The sequence below is a fragment of the Carcharhinus amblyrhynchos genome, chromosome 2 (assembly GCF_965287045.1).
Source record: "Carcharhinus amblyrhynchos chromosome 2, sCarAmb.v2.hapA, whole genome shotgun sequence".
Taxonomy (NCBI): domain Eukaryota; kingdom Metazoa; phylum Chordata; class Chondrichthyes; order Carcharhiniformes; family Carcharhinidae; genus Carcharhinus; species Carcharhinus amblyrhynchos.
In genome coordinates this window covers 31606821-31624349 of record NC_137325.1, presented here as the reverse complement: position 1 = coordinate 31624349, position 17529 = coordinate 31606821, and the positions used below count along the sequence as shown (strand labels likewise).

Genomic DNA, 17529 nt, shown 5'->3' with positions numbered 1-17529 from the left:
TGATTTGAATAAATGACTGAATCATATCGACCTGAATGTCTCAGGTTTGGTGAGAGAGAGAATGCAAAGGGCACGATGTGTAAAAATGATTGGAGGTCAATGTAGAAATTAGGAGACACTGGTGAGGAAAAAAATTCAACTGCACAAAGGTCGGAAAATGTGCCTGCATTGATGAGCTGACTGGCAGCAAAGGAACATTATCCAATTTTCTCAACATTGTGTCTTTTCAGACTTTTTGAATTCTTTTTAAACTGGCAAAATAAACAGTATATAAATAATGATCTGATGAAGGGTCATTCTGACTCAAAACTTTGGCTCTATTCTCTCTCCACAGATGCTGAGACCAGTGAGATTGTGCAGCATTTTCTGTTTTTGTTTCAGATTCTAGCATCTGCAGTATTTCGTCTTTATATCAATGCTTCTGCATTTGTACTTTTGGAAACCTTTTATCAGCTTGAGAATACTTTAATGGAAAGTTTTAGAACAGGTAGCATTTATAGAGTGGCCACAATTCACCCGACTGCACTAAGTGCTCCCTCCACAGGGCAGCTGAGGCATTTCCTGCAGGCATTAGCAGTGCCGGTCAGGTGAGATTCACCCATCTTAATCATTTTTAATTTATGCTTGCTACAAAAGACACCAGCTAGCCCGGCTTACAGAGATCTCACTGTTGAGAGACAAGTCCCTCTCCTCCACAATGGATATAGTGACCCCTTCCCACAAAGAGAGCACCCCCAGTCCCTCAGCACAATGCCCCCTCCCCACCCCCATGCAGACATGAGAGTGACCTGACTTACCCCTGCCATAATAGTGTCCAAGATGGGGTCCCTTCAGGCCCTGCTCTCTCAGGTCCCATCGCATGGCAGTGCCAACTTTGCACTGTTCTCTGGTACCCTCATGTTAATCCTTGGCAGTGACCCCTGACCTAGCACCTTGGACTCTGAGGGAGGGGGAGGCAGGGAAGTAAGTACTGTGCCCATGTGCTCCCAAACTGCAGAGTGAGAATCCCTCAAGGTACTTCTGGGTGATGGGGTTGGTGGGGGGGAAAAGAGGAACTGACTTTGGCACTGTTCCCCAGAATGGGGATCTAATGGCTAGAGTGCCTCATCTAGTCCCGAGAAAGTTGGAGATCATTCTCACCATGGTGCCCTCAAGCAGATTTCAGTTCAAAATCTTCATTCATGACTGTGTTCTGTGAAATCCTTGAAGTGCCCTAGTCACATTGATATCCATGGACACCTAAGAGCTTTCAAAAATCACAACAGCACTTAATTCTGCAGAAGGACTTGGCTATTTTCTATCTCAGAAGCTCCAGGTGCGAGAAGATCCCTTTGAGGTCCTCAGACTAAAATAAGCTGTCAGTTTCAATCAGGAGATTCCCTTGTTCTGTCTCAAAAGCCTTAGGTGTGAGAAGATCCCTTTGGTGTCCTCAAACTGAATCGAGATATCAATTCCAGTAGGAGGATTCACTTTTGTAGCTTGACTGAGCAGCATGGTCAGTTTGACAGCTGCACAGCAGATCAGACTGTAGACACAATCAGTAAGCCTCACTGACCTTCTTATTCCACCAGACCTGGTCACTCAGCCCCATTCTTTTAACACTGCATTTTTTCAGGCCTCTGAGCCTTCCTGGAAAGCTGTGAAAGCTCAAAAGCTTTGAGTTAATTCAATTTCATGCTGCATTCCCTTTAACTAGCCTTTGATTGACAGGTTGGATCAATTACCTACTAGCCATAAGGTTTCAATTCCTCTTTTCTAATTGCCACCTTTACAAAACGCTCGAGATGCATTCAACCAAGAAAGGAAAGAAAAACAAACAAAGCTTTTGGCTAGTAGGTAAGCCCAACCTGTCAAAGGCTAGTTACAGGGAACGCAGCATGAAACTGAATGAACGTAAAGCTTTTCAAGGCTTCAACTCCAGGTTTGTCAAGACCTGAACCAAATCCCATTTGGTGAACTGCCCACTGGGAGAGTGGCAGCATACCACTCAAATTCAGTAATGACATTTAAATTCGATTCCCATGACTGGGGATAGCAGGCAGGACAGCAAGCTGGACTGGGAGAATCGGTACAAGCTGATGCTCAATTCTCATTTTAGCCCTGATGTCTGATTCATGGGGATTTCTGCCAGGGGTTACCAGGCCTGGTGAATCCTCACCAGCATCTTTAACATGTGAAGATGTCCCAGGTGCTTCATGGGAGCATTATCATACGCTACTTATCATCAAGGAATAGAGAGATATATTAGAATAGATGTTCAAACAGGTAGGTTTCATCTTAAAAGAAAGGCAAATAGAAGCACAGGGAGGTTTAGGAGGGGAATTCCAGAGTTTCAGGCCGATGGACCTGCAGAGCTACTGACTTTGGAGTAATTAAAGCAGGGGATGCACAAGCAGTCAGAATTGTACGTCCATGGTATATTTTGAGTGGCTGATTATGAAATTAGTTCATGTAAAGAATGTGAACTTAGATAAATTTCCCATTGCAAATATTGCCGGACTGTGAAGAATAGAATAATTCTACACGATCAGCATGGATCTAAACAAAATAGATGTATTTACCCAATTGATTTGTACGTATTACCAGCAGCCACCGATGTAGAATATGCTAAGCTTGTAAATGATGTATGTGTCACATATGAACTGTAATACACTGAGATTAAGACAGATGTTGCACAAAATTTAAATTTCATGTCTTCGCTTATAAAATTTTGAGCTAGTTCTGGTTCAGCAACACTTTCATTGGACCGCTACCACCTCACTCGCCATGGAATTGCCCAAGCGAGGCCATAAAATCCACCTCCCCCATTATCTTTGAGAAGAATTTGTAGAATAAAACTATTGATAAACGCTATTGGTTAGCTTTTAATGTGGGCTTTTTTGGCTTACTGCTTTTTTTGCTCTGGTTACCATCTTCTTCAAAAGGAGTCTACCACGTAGCACCGAAACACTTGATTTGGGCAGTAAGTTTTTTTAACATGCATTTTGACATACATAAGTCCTGAGTGCTAATTTAGGGCAGAACAGAAAGAAATCGGAAGTGCACGTTTTCCACTTGTCAATTGGTTTTAAGTTTTTGTTTATCTTTATGAGACCTGGGGGGGGGAAGGCCTGACCTCCAATTGTACACAGTTGTGCGCACACTTCATCACTTTTCCCATAAGTTAACTCTCCCTCTTCCTGCCAATTATTTTATGGTTCACCTGGCTTTTGCGTAACACAATATCACAACAGTCCAGAGCCACCAGACTTTCCCAGGGCACACAGTTGCTTCTTAAAATCCACAGCAGTATGGTGATGAGTCCTGCCTCTGAACTCTCCCATGAATAGCATGTTTCAATGGTTGACCACCAGAGAGTCAAACCTAGCCCTCTAGTAATAAGCCAGAAGTTAACAGTGAATGATATGATTTGTATAAATCTTTGCTTGGTGGATGAACAGAGGGGAAGGGCCCATGTTACACTCACATATTGCAAAAATCTATTTAGATTCTCCTGTCATTCAGTGAGATTATGGATAATCTGCAATCTAACTTCATATACTCCAATTGCACAATGGCTTGGATTTTCAAGAATAATAATGTAAAATTTAATTATGAGGGGACTCCTGGTTCAAGCACTTACTGCTTTACTAGAATCTAACTGCAAAGGATATCTCTAACAGTTCAATGTGTAATTTTAATAATTCCAAAATATGTTAATTCATATTAGTAGTGTAACAAGTGCAGGGCTAAACCTGTACCATGATACCAAATTAATGAATTAAGTAGCAAACAGGATAGGGTTAGCTTGCAAATGTTACATAGTTGTTTAGAAAGGAGTGCAAGGATAAAACTAACAATAGGCCAATCTGTGTAAAACTGGTGGTGGGAAAGCCTTCAGTAAAAAATAATCTGGGACAAAATGAACTGTCAGTTAGACAGATGCGAATTAAAAAAAACCAGTGTGGGTTTATTCATAAAAATTGTTGTTAACTAACCTTTTGCAAAGTAGATTGTTGATGAGGGTAATACAGTTTGTGTGGTGTACTTGAGCTTCCAAAAGGTGATTGGTAAGCGTCCCATAACAGTAGGTTTGTCAGCTAAATTGAAGCCCATGGAGTAAAGATTTTGGGGGCTGCCTGGATATGGAATTAGCTGAGTGACAGAAAACAGAGTCGTCAAAACATTTTCTTTCTCGGACTGGAGGAAGGTGTACAGTGTAACTCACCAGGGTTTGATATTAGGATAAATGATCTTTTTAAAAAATCTACACTAATGGCCTAAACTTTGCTGTGCAGGGCACAATTCCAAAATCTGTAGATGACACACAACTTGAAACTATTATCAACGTGAAGAGGATGGTGAAAGAGTTCAAGAGATAATAACACAGGTTAGTTGAATGGAAACGTGTCGCAGACGAAATTTAATAGTGAAACGTCAAGTGGTTCATATTGATAGGAGGAATGAGGGAAAGCAATATAAAATAAAGGGTACAATTCTAAAGAAGGTGCAGATATAGAAGGACCTGAGGGTAAATGTGCACAAATCGTTGAGATCGAAGGGCAGGCTGGTAAAGAAGTTAAAAAGGCATTCAGGCGCAGAGTTTTATAAATAGTGGCATAGAATACAAAAGCAAGAAGTAATGATGAATCTTTATAAAACTCTAGTTCGGCCTCCATTGGAGTACTGTACAATTTTGGGCACTACACTTTAAGAAGGATGTGAAGGTATTAAATAGAATGCAGAAGATTTATGAGAATGATTCCAGGGGTGAGAGAGTTCAGTTATGTGGATGGATTGGAGAAACAAAAGGTTGATAAGAGATGTCAAAATCATGAAAAGATTGAATAGATTAGGTAGGAAAGAAACTGACAGAAGAGTTGAAAACCAGAGGACGTTAATATAAGACAAAAGGCAAAAGAAGAAAGACAGCATGAGGAAAATGTTCTTTAACAAGCAAGTGATTAGGATTTGGAATGCATTTCTCAAGAGTGTCATGGAGACAGATTAAATTATTATTGGATATTTATCTGAACAAGAAAAATTTACAAGGCTATAGGGAGAAAAAAATGGAGTGGGGCTAGCTGATTTGCTCTTGCAGAGGGCTAGTGTGAATATGATAGGGTAAGTAGCATAGCACAAAAGGAGTCCATTTTACAATTCTATAAACTTGAGAACTAGGATGACAAATGAAATTCAATGTCAGGAAATACATACTTCAAATGGGGACAAAAATATTCACAAAGGTATTATTTAAATAGAAAGAAAAATAATATGCATGGAAAATGAAAGACAGTTCTGATTGGATTCAAACTGAAGTTAATGTAAGAATGCTTGGTGGCAGTGAGTGAAGCAAATTAAATGCTGGAGTGATGTAAAAGGTGAGTATTGAGTTTTAATAGTCGTTATCCCAGCCACTTTACAAACTAATAGTGCCACATTACTTGGAATTCTTCGTCCAAGAATGATTAAGGAGATGGCATGATTGGATCGAGTGGCGTGATTACACAGACTGGACATGTTTCCACTGGAGAAAGGGTTAGAAGTGACAGGAATGTATTTTTTTAGTTCCACAGACTAAATGATACAGATTGTATCAATTTTTGGCCAGAAGTATCAAACCCAGAAATGACCTACACTTTAAGTGGTAAATTCAAAATTAATTTGTAGAAATATTGGTCCCAATAATGGATGGAAGAGGCTTGGGGGTTATGTAACTCAATCTACCACCTGACTAATACTGGGGTGTCAGAGTGGTCACTGTAAAAGTGGTGGAATGTACTAATTTGGCATTTTAAGCATTTCTTAAAGGCCAGAAGGAGCAGAAGTGCTTCCTAAAGTACCTCAAGGAAACCTCTGATCTACCCACATGCAATATTTAGCCTACAGTATCTCACCACTACTGTAGTCTGCTCTCCCTGCCTCCAATGCTCATTAAAAGTTTGTACAATGCTGACCTCACCACTATCCTAACCCATGAACAACTAGTGAAACCATGGAACAGCCTTTCTACTGATAGTGAAAGCAAGATGCATTAACTTGTCCTAATGCAAACTTGACAGACATTTTTCAGAAAATTGTAATATTGTACAATACCTCCTTTTATGTGAGCGGAATAGTATATATTTATACACACTTAGAGTATTTTTTGTATTTTCTAGAAAACAAGCTTATGAATGCTTTGCTAGGACATGGTAAACCAACAAGCATATTTATTTTTGTATGTAATTTATGAATGAGTAAGATGTGTTTCACAATTAATTTCAATCTATGTGGAATGTTTTTTCTAATATGCTAATTTCATATTATGGACTATCAAAGAGCAAACTATCGTGTATTCTGCTGAGACCCACTGGACTTGAAAGTCAATACTTCAAATGGTCTATTTTTGTTATTTTCTTTCCATGTATGTGATGTATTTATAATGGAAAACTTCAGTGAAACAGATTGTATGTGTTTTGATGAGCAGTAAGCTCTGAAATATTATAAAATGTTGGCCTTTTGAGTAATTTTGTTGAATGAGAAATATAGGGTCAATGTTTAACATATTTGATTTGATTTATTATTGTCACATGTATTAATATACAGTGAAAAGTAATGTTTCTTGCACGCTATACAGACAAAACATACTGTTCGAACAGAAGGAAACGAGAGAGTGCAGAATGTAGCGTCACAGTCATAGCTAGAGTATAGATAAAGATCAACTTAATGCAAGGTAAGCCCATTCAAAAATTTTGGTATAGATATAAGTGTTAGGAGACTTGAAATAAGTTTGAGAAACTTATGGTTCCTGAAATTTTTTTACCACACTATTTCAGAGTCCATTGCAAATTAACTCACAGGTTATTTATGGTTATTTATCAACTCCATTATTATTGTATCATGTGACGATGTGGAGATGCTGGCGTTGAACTGGGGTAGACACAGTAAGAAGTCTCACAACACCAGGTTAAAGTCCAATGTTGGACTTTAACCTGATGTTGTGAGACTTCTTACTGTATCATGTGACACCAGGGTGGATGAACTTTGGTCTTGTTATCTCGCAATTCTTACATTCCAATTGGGCAATTTTCAGCAACAAGTACTATCTTTCGAGGACACATTTACTTCTACTTTCCTCACCCATTCCGTGGTTTGATTCCATGAGCACCAGAATCTTACTTATTAAAACGAATAGTTCTTGCATTGTGTTCACCTGCAGCCTATACAGCTACGGAAAGCTATCATATTTCAACCCAATCTTATCTGAATTTGAATCCATTATTCACAATAGTTGTGGTTTTATAGCATGAACAACAGTTGCACCTATGTTTGACATTAAGTATTTTGGGTTCACATTAGATATTCAGGTTGGGTTAGGTTTTCCCATAAGTATGCCCCAAAATAAATGTAACAAGACATTTTTCACAATTCTGTCTCGAAGTATTTCATAGCCAATGAAGTACTTTATGAAATTCAGTTGCTGTTGTAATGTAGGAAATGCAGCAGCTAATTTTCACATATAAGATTCCCATAAACCAGTATGGTGATAATTAACCGATAATATATTTGTGTGATGCTGACTAACAGATAAATATCAAACAGGACATTCGGAGTAACTCCCTGCTCTTCTACGAAATAGTATTGTTGAATCTTTTACACCCATATTACAGGCTAGAGAGGGCTTCAGTATATCTCACCCAAAAGCCAGCACCTTTGTGATTACTAGTCCCTTGGTATTGCACTGGAGTATTAGGCTTGATTTTTGAGTACTCAAGTTTTAGAGTGAGATTTGAACGGAGAACCTTGTGACGAGAGAATGTTATCCATTGACTCATAGCAGACCCAGTTTCTCCTTCCCTTACAATCAGGACTTTCGCATTACTGGTAAATTCTCCTCATAGAATACTGTAATAATGTGCAATACTTCTTTTTATGTGAGCTGAATAATATATATTTTTATATACAACCCAGTGTATTTTTTGTATTTTCTAGAAGACAAGCTTATGGATGCTTAGCTTGGACATGGATTATGGTAAGCCAACAAGCGGGTTTACTTTTATATGTACTTTATAAATGAGGAAGATATGTTTCACAATTAATTTCAATCTATTTGGGATGTTTTTCCTAATATGCTAATTTCATGTCATGGACTATCAATGTGCAAACTATTGTGTATTCTGCTGAGACCCATCAGACTTGAAGTCAATAACTTCAAATAGTCTATTTTTGTTATTTTCTTTTCATGTATGTGATGTATTTATAATGGAAAACTTCAGTGAAACAGATTGTACATGTATGTGCTGTAAGCGCTGAAATATTATAAAATGGTGGTCTTTTGGAGTAATTTTGTTGTATGAGAAATATTGTTTAGGATCAACATTATAATATATTTGATTTATTATTGTCATATGTATTAATATACAGTGAAAAATATTGTTTCTTGTGCACTATACAGACAAAACATACCCTTCAAAGAGAAGGAAATGAGAGAGTGCAGAATGTAGTGTTACAGTCATAGGTAGGGTGTAGAGAAAGATCAACTTAATGCAAGGTAAGTCCCTTCAAAAGTCTGACAGCAGCAGGGAAGAAGCTGTTCTTGAGCCAGTTGGTACATGACCTCAGACTTTCGTATTTTTTCCCTGAATGAATAAGATGGAAGGGACAATGTCCGGGGTGCGTGGAGCCTTTAATTATGCTGGCTGCTTTTCCGAGGCAATGGGAAGTGTAGACAGAGTCAATGGATGGGAAGCTGGTTTGCATGATGGATTGGGCTACGTTCTTTTTGTAGTTCTACCTTTTGTAATTCCTACCAGTCTTGGGCAGAGCAGGAGCATACCCAAGCTATGTTACAACCAGAAAGAATGCTTTCAATGGTGCACCTGTAAAAGTTGGTGAGAGTTGTAGCTGACATACCAAATTTCCTTTGTCTTCTGAGAAAAGATACATTGATGGGCTTTCTTAACCATAGTGTCAGCATGGATGGACCAGAACAGGTTGTTGGTGATCTGGACACCTAAAAACTTGAAGATCTCAGCCCTTTCTACTTCATCCCCATTGATGTAGACAGGGGCATGTACTCCTTTATGCTTCCTGAAGTCAGTGGCAATCTCCTTCATTTTGTTGACATTGAGGAAGAGTTTATTGTTGCCGCACCAGTTCACCAGACTCTCCAGCTCATTCCTGTACTCCTGTCTCGTCATTGTTTGAGATCTGACCCATGACAGTGATGTCGTCAGCAAACTTAAAAATCGAATTGGAGAGGAATTTGGCTGCACAGTCATAGGTGTATAAGAAGTTTAGTAGGGGGCTGAGAACACAGCCTTGTAGGGCACCGGTGTTGAGGATGATCATGGAGGAGGAGTTGTTGCCTATCCTTACTGATTGTGGTCTGTGACTTAGGAAGTTCAGGATCCAGTCGCAGATGGAGGTGCCGCAGCCCAGGCCACAGAGTTTGGAGATGAGTTTCATGGGAATAATAGTGTTGAAGGCTGAGCTGTAGTCTCAGGAGTCTTGCTTTCTAGGTATTCCAGGGTTGAGTGGAGGGCCAGGGAAGTGGCATCTGCTCTGGACCTGTTGGGTGGTAGGCGAACTGTAGTGGATCCAAGAAGTCCGGGAGGCTGGAATTGATTCGTGCCATGACTAATCTTTTGAAGCACTTCATAATGATGGATAACAGAGTCATCGGCCAATAGTTATTAACGCATGCTGCTTGGTTTTTCTTAGGTACCGGGATGATAGTCACCTTCTTGAAGCAGATAGGGACCTCAGATTGTTGTAAAGAGAGGTTGAAGATGTCTTCAAATACCTCTGACAGCTGATTCGCGCAGATCTGAGTGCACGTCCAGGTATCCCATCTGGGCCAGTTGCTTTCCATAGGTTGACCTTTAAAAAAACTGCTCTGATGTCTGCAATGGTGACCCCAGATACAGGTTCATCCAGGGCTTCCAGGGTAGAGGGCATAATCTCACTGACCTTTTGCTCAAAATGGGCATAGAATGCACTGAGCTCATCAGAGAGGGGTATGTTGGAGCCAGCAATTTTACATGCCTTCATCTTGTATATTTCACTGACATGCAGAAAATACAGGATTATGAATGGGATAGGATGAGTGTGCACTTTATCTAGCCCCTTTACTTTGCAGGTCACACCATTAGTTTAAAAGTTTAGTACACTCACCAAGATGGCCAATTATTTACCTTCACGACTGTTAGACCCATAATAAGAGAGATTTTAGTCAGGCCTCTTTCAACAAACTCAAAATGACTGATGTAATATACAATAGAACTTATCTTTTTAAAACAAATTGCAAAAACTGGGACACACACAATTGTGCTCTGGAAATATAACAGTTTATCCCTTGTTAAAAATACCTCGGTATGCAAGCACACACACAAACAAAGGGCAAACAAATAGGGGTCTCTGCAGAAATGGGCTTTGGGGGATAAGCCTCAAAAAGTAATGGTTAAAATTAAGATTTCAATTCTGTTGATCTGGACCTCCCTCCTGTGAACACAGTAGGTCACAGTAGTTTGTCTTGGTAGATGTCTGGAGGTTCTCATCAATGGAGCTTTGGTGTAGAAGAGAATTTGGTACTGGATCAATTCTTCTCATCTTAAATTTTCAGGTTTCCAAATGTAAACAAGTTATATTCAGCTGGTGATTCTCCCATGCAAATCGATAACTACATATGGAATTTCAGGCAAGTCAAAAGGAGCACAATTTAGGGCACCCTTCATTGTCAGCTTATTCCCGAAAGACACTGATCACTAAAACAACAGATCCAAAACTTAAAGCTTGTTTTGGTCATGTTTTATGAATAATTTGGATGAGAATTTAGGAGACATGGTTCGTAAGTTTGCAGATGACACCAAGATTGGTGGCATCGTGGACAGTGAAGAAGATTATCTAGGATTGCCAGTGGGCTGATGAATGGGTAGATGGAGTTTAATTTAGATAAATGCAAAGTGATGCATTTTGGAACCAGGACAGGACTTACTCTGTTAATGGTACAGCATTGGAGAGAGTTATAGAATGAAGAGATCTAGGGGTACAGGTTTGTAGCTCCTTAAAAGTGGAGTCACAGATGGACAGAATGGTGAAGAAGGCATTCAGCATGCTTGGTTTCATTGGTCAGAACATTGAATGCAGGAGTTGGGATGTCTTATTGATGATGTACAAGACATTAGTAAGACCACATTTGGAATACTGTGTACAGTTCTGGTCACTCTATTATAGAAAGAGTATTATTAAACTAGAAAGTGTGCAGAAAAGGTTTACTAGAAAGCAACTGGGGCTTGATAGTTTGAGTTATGAGAAGAGGCTGGATAGACTGGGACTTTTTTCCCTGCAGCATAGGAGGCTTAGGGGTGATCTTATAGAGGTCTATAAAATAATGAGGGCATAGATTAGTTAGATAGTCAACATCTTTTCCCAAATGTACAGGAATCTAAAACTAGAGGACGTAGGTTGAAGATGAGAGATATAAAAGGGTCCAGAGGGTCAATTTTTCACAGAGTGTCTGGAATGAGCTGCCAGAGGCAGTAGTAAAGGTGGGTACAATTTTGTCTTTTAAAAAGCATTTAGAAGTTACATGCGTAGAATGGGGATAGAGGGATATGGGCTAAACATGGAAAATTGTGATTAGTTTAGTGGTTAAAAAAAGGGCAGCATGAACAAGTTGGGCCGAAAGGTCTGTTTCCATGCTGTAAACCTCTATGACTCTGTGATTTCCAGTAAATCACTAGCCTTTGCTTATTTTTCCCCTCATCAATAAAAAACTGCACTACAAACAAGCACACAGCTCATTCCCCCTCAAATACCATGTTAGTCTGGTGATTTCTGAGAAAAAGGTATGCTTATTACCAGCCCAGGGGAGAATATATGACCTTTTAGACAGATCTAAGTATCCAAATAATGTGTATCCGTCTATAGTTAAAAAAAATAGTCTCAGAATATATGATTCTAACAACAGTTATGGACACCCCCCCCCCCCATTTTGTTTTCATGAAAGTACTGGTTCAATTTATGTTATCAAGTCCCTCAGCAACACCACCATACATAGCTTTCAATCAGCACATGTCAGAGTAATCAATAAGTCTCCAAGAAGATCGACGCTCCAATTTATTCATCAGTGCAAGCCACAAGAAAAAAAATAAGGAATGTAGAAGTTGAATATCAAGGAAATGTATTTCTAAAAGAATTGGAAGATGTCTGAAAAGTAAAATCTGCACTCACTCATGAATTTCTTTCTTATGAAAACCAATCTGTTTCTTTTCCCATCGTGTCTTCCAGTCTTCCACAGTCATTTCAATGTTTTCTAGGTCTCCATACTTGTTCAATCTCTTTCCCTCTGGTATATCTACTCCAACACTCATTGCTGTTTGGGAAAATGCATATTGTAACAACATACAGAGAACACAAGATCAAACATCCAAAATCAAATCTTTGAATTTTATCTGAGGAAAAAACACAAATGAACTCTAGTTTTAACAGGAAAGAAAATCAACTAATTCTACTCGGTTTGCTTTGTAAACTGCTACAATAACTTTTTTCCCAGTTGTGCTGAATTTTCAGGAAATTCAAGGATTTGACTGTGACAATTCCTTTTGCCAAGTAATTGCACATAAAATTAAACATAATAAATTCCTTTGAAATTTGTAATTTGAAAACTATTATAGTACATTTTCTTGAATTGTAAACAATTTTATTTTCCTTCTCTAGCAGAAATGACAGACTATGTTGGGAGTGCAGTTGTATAAACAAATGATAATTTTTTTCAAAATTGAGCTTGGGTAATGGGTGTCAAGAAACTAAAACAGCAAGCTTACACAAAGTTTACACTTTCAGTGGGAAATGTAATTTAGGTTCTCTTAAAATACAAATGAGTTAATATGAAATGGAAAGTCAAAAATGGCGAATTCAAATGCTGTAGTAATCTAATTCATTAAAGTAGGAAGAATCATCCAGACTTAAAACGTCGGATGTTCTCTCTCCACAGATGTGCTCAGATCTGCTGAGTTTTTCAGCATTTTCTGGTTTTGTTTCAGATTTCAGCATCTCCAGTAATTTGCTCTTACATATTTCCCTTGTTCTTTTATTCAATGTAGACTAATAAATGCGTATAAATAATAGCATCTTGAGGAATTACACCCTGGAGGGCACACATTTACATGCCAGCACTGGATGATTTAAAAATGCAGCTTTTAATTTGTTCATTCGAGTTCATTTACCAATGATAGGCAACTTAACCAAAACAAGAGCAAAATACTGCTGATGTCGGAAATCTGAAATATAAACAGGAAATGCTCAGTAGGTCGGACAGCATTAGTGGTGAGAGACGACCTGAATATTAACTTTGTATCTCTTAATGTTTCAGACTGTCTCTGTTTCTCTCCCCATAGATGCTGCCTGACTTACTGAATGTTTTCCAGCAAATTTTAATCAGAGCAGGGATGTTCTGCTCTCTGTCACCGATTACATAGCTACCAAAAAGAAACAACAGGAATAGGCCCTTCATTCTGTCCCGTCCTTCATGCCTGATCTATGCCAGGAGTTTATGAAACGGTTTTCGTGTTTCACTATTTTCCCACACACCCAATGCCTTCAAATAAAATATTCAGCGTGGCTCACCTTTCGGTGCGTTTGTTTGAAGTGAGTGGGGAAGGGTGTCCGTATCCCGTGCAGCTTCTATTCAGCGATCTACACACACACTGGCAGATGGAGACGGGGGAGGCAAAGGTCACACACTTCTTTTGGAATTGGACGTCATAAAAAAAAACAACCAGAGCCGAAGATTAAATTTTAACTTGACAGCAGGACAGAAAGGCCTGAAACATGGAGGGGGCGGATCTCTTCTCTGTGAATCGCGCGCTGCTTCTCGAGCCTCGTTCAAATCGCAGCCGTTAACGACGGGCGAGTTAGCACGAGCTGGAAAGACAAAGCGCATGTGCGCTGGAGACGAGCCTGAGCTCGAACCAAAACAGCGGAGAACTCCCTGAGGCAGAGAGAGGGTAAGAGCGCGCGCATGCGTGAGTCTGAGCTCGAGCCGGGGAAAGGGAGCTGGAGCCGGATTGAGGCACAAACCGGGGAGGGAGAGATCGGAGGCAGGAGTTCCTTATCGTCGCCGCCATGTATTATTCAGACACAGGTGAGGACAGTTCTGAAGCCGTGGCGCCGCTCTGTCTTGGCCGTTAACTTGGCAATGCTCGCCTTCCTTTTTTTGTTTTGCCTGCCTTCCAGAGTTAATCTTAACCATTGGAGAGTTTGCCGGCGAATATAACTGGTGTCACCCGAGGAGGAGGAGGGGGGCGTTCTGCCTCCTATCGACAAGCTGTCTTGGGCCATCTGTGTCTCGTTCATTTTCCCCTCGAGTTGCATATATACATTGTGTGTATGTGTTTGAGAGAGAGAGAGAACTTCGGGGATCTCGAATCCTTGGCCTGAAGCTTAGGCTTTGTGTAGTGATCAGCAGCAACCCAAGTCTGAGTAACTCATCCTGTGTGTGTATTGGCTGCGGATCCACTGAGGATGGCTGTAGCTACATTTGTTATCGAGGCGATACATTGTGTGCTAAATGAAGCAAGGTCGATACTACAAACAAGAATGTTAACATAGTGTAAGAAATGTTAACATGGTTGAATTCAGCTTTTGACATTGCATCACTCATTCTTTGAATTGCAGGTGTTCTTCCTGTGTATTTTCCCAAGTTTCCTTTTTATGATATTTTTCTGTTAGGTGAATTCATTGAGCATAATTTTTTCTCCTACATGTATGTTTTCTACGGTGTTGAATAGAAGATTTATGAACAAGCCACGGAAACATTCATCTGTATCAAAATCTAATTTGGTAGTGATGATTGTGAATAGTTGATTAAAAGTTAAAACAGAAACTGAAGGTGGTGATTTTCAGTAATTGTAGGTAGGAAGTAAATAAATAATCGTTTATTTTAGATTTAGCAGTATTTCCCCCCCCCCCCGGGCTTTTTAAAAAGTTAAATGAATTTAATATGTTGGAAAGTTTCATTAATTACAGTAATCTTCCTGTAAACAGTAGGAGTGAATTGTGACTATATCAGCTTTGAATTTGCTTTATTGAGGACCAGCTGTCCAGAAATCAGGGAGAAAACACTTGATTATCTAAAGTTTTCAAGCTGTTTATACAATTTAACCTTACAATTCAACTTTTCTGATTGCCTTAAACAATCAGGAATTTCAATGTTTGTTTTTATCAACAGAAATAGTTTTGCTTAGCAGCATTTAAATTGACAATAATTGTAAGTACATTATGTGCTGATAGCTTTCTTGGGACTTGCATGATTGTGATGATCCTTCTGTGGCATAGATGAACAACGTAAGAAGTCTGACAACACCAAGTTGAAGTCCAACCGATTTATTTGATAGTAAACTCACCTGACGAAGATGCAAACCTCAAAAGCTTGAGAGTTTACTATCAAATAAATCGGTTGGACTTAAATCTGGTGTTGTCAGACTTCTTACTGTGTTTACCCCAGTCCAACGCCGGCGTCTCCACATCATAGATGAACAAAGCAAAATAAAGAGGAAGTTAAGAGAAAGATACTTGTGCCATTAATTATGCCACTGCATGTTTTCCTGGGATGTTTATTATACTGGTCTGCTATTGCTCTCGTATAAAACAGAGCGAGATATATTTTGGACAGAAATATCATTGTTATTGTAAAGCAAATCAGACTGAAACTTCTGGAATCTACACATGTTCACTGAAACATGGTTTTCATGAAGTTGCTTTACTTGTCTAGAAGCTTCATTGTACCATAATCCTGTTGAGAGATTCACCATTAAAATAAACAAAGGGTGTGAAGTCATAGATTATTAATATAAATCATTAATATAAATGACAAATAACAATGGAATTAGCACTGATCCCTGAGGCACACAATTAGTCACAGGCCTCCAGTTTTTGAGACCCTGTCTCTCAAAATAATGGAAACAAGCCCTTCAACCCATCTTGTCCATGCTGCCACTTTTTTTAACCCCTAAGCTAGTCCCAATGGCCCACATTTGGCCATCTTACCCATGTCACTGTCTAAACACTTTTTTTAAAAGACAAAATTGTACTGCCTCTGTTACTACCTCCGGTAGCTTGTTCCAGACACAGCCCCTCTGGACCTTTTGTATCTCTCCCCTCTCACCTTAAACCTATGCCTTCTAGTTTTTGACTCCCGAACTTTTGGGAAAAAATATTGACTATCCAGCTTTCTGTGCCCCTCATTTCTTTATAGATCTCTAATAAGATCACCCCTAAGCCTCCATGCTCCAGAGGAAACAGTCCCAGTCTATCCAGCCTCTCTTTATAACTCAAATCATCAAGTTCCGGTAGCATTCCGGTAAATCTTTTCTGCACTCTTAAACAGGATAGCTCAATATCCTTTTCTATAATAGGGTGACCAGAACTGTACACAAAATTCCAAGTATGGCCTTATCAATGTCTTGTACAACTTCAACAAGATGTCCCAACTCCTGTATTCAATGTTCTGTCATGATGTGGAGATGCCAGCGTTGGACTGGGGTAAACACAGATATTTGTAAACACAAACATTTTTCAATGTTCTGACCAATGAAACCAAGCACGCCGAATACCACCTTCACCATTCTGTCCACCTGTGACTCCACTTTCAAGTACCTATGAACCTGTACCTCTAGATTTTTTGTTCTATAACTGTCCCCAACGTCCTATCATTTAACTGAGTAAGTCCTGCGCTGGTTCAATCTATCAAAATGCCTCACCTCACATTTATCTAAATTAAACTCCATCTGCCACTCAGCCCACTGGCCTGATTGATCAAGATCCCGTTGCAATCCTAGATAACCTTCTTCACTGTCTTGATATCATCTGCAAACTTACTAACCATGCCTCCTAAATTCTCATCCAAATCATTAATATAAATGACAAATAACAATGGAATTAGCACTAATCCCTGAGGCACACAATTAGTCACAGGCCTCCAGTTTTTGAGACCCTGTCTCTCAAAATAATTTCTAACAACTTGCCCACTACAGATGTGAGGCTCACTGGCTTTTCCCCACAGCTCTTCTTAAACAAAGGCACAACATTTGCCACCCTCCAATCTTCAGGCACCTCATCTATGACTATCGATGATTCAAATATCTCTGCTAGGGGAACTGCAGTTTCCTCTCTAGCCTCCCATAATGTCCTGGGATATAAATCATCAAGTCCTGGGGATTTATCTACCTTGATGTGCTTTAAGACTTCCAGCATCACCTCCTCTGTTATATGTACATTCCTCAAGACATCATTACTTATTTCCCCAAGTTCCCTAAATCCATGCTTTTCTCAACAGTGAAAACTGAGAAATATTCATTTAGGATCTCGCACATCTTTTGTGAATCTGCACGTAGATGATCTTGTTGATCCTTAAGAGGTCCTACTCTCTCCCTAGTTACTCTTTTGCCTTTTATTTTATTTGTAGAAGCTCTTTGGATTCTCCTTTGCGTCATCTGCTTTAACAATCTTGTGTCCCCTTTTTGCGCTCCTGATTTCTAACTCTACACCTATACCCTCTATATTCTT

The 17529-nt window shown here is 39.4% G+C and overlaps 2 protein-coding genes across 2 annotated transcripts in view; one reads left to right on the top strand and one right to left on the bottom strand.

The window, feature by feature from the left end:
* LOC145353364 (putative thiopurine S-methyltransferase) overlaps positions 1 to 13915 on the bottom strand; it is a 42665-nt gene extending 28750 nt beyond the window's left edge. Inside the window, exons 1-2 of the mRNA XM_080204046.1 lie at positions 13591 to 13915; positions 12196 to 12337 (exon numbers count right to left, since the gene is read on the bottom strand). Of these exons, the coding sequence (XP_080060172.1) occupies positions 12196 to 12335 (140 nt within the window). The 5' untranslated portion in view covers positions 12336 to 12337; positions 13591 to 13915. The remainder of the gene's footprint in view (positions 1 to 12195; positions 12338 to 13590) is intronic.
* Positions 13916 to 13984: 69 nt separating this feature from the next.
* kdm1b (lysine demethylase 1B) overlaps positions 13985 to 17529 on the top strand; it is a 145348-nt gene continuing 141803 nt past the window's right edge. The window contains exon 1 of the mRNA XM_080204011.1: positions 13985 to 14107. Coding sequence (XP_080060137.1) covers positions 14089 to 14107 — 19 coding nt within the window. The 5' untranslated portion in view covers positions 13985 to 14088. The remainder of the gene's footprint in view (positions 14108 to 17529) is intronic.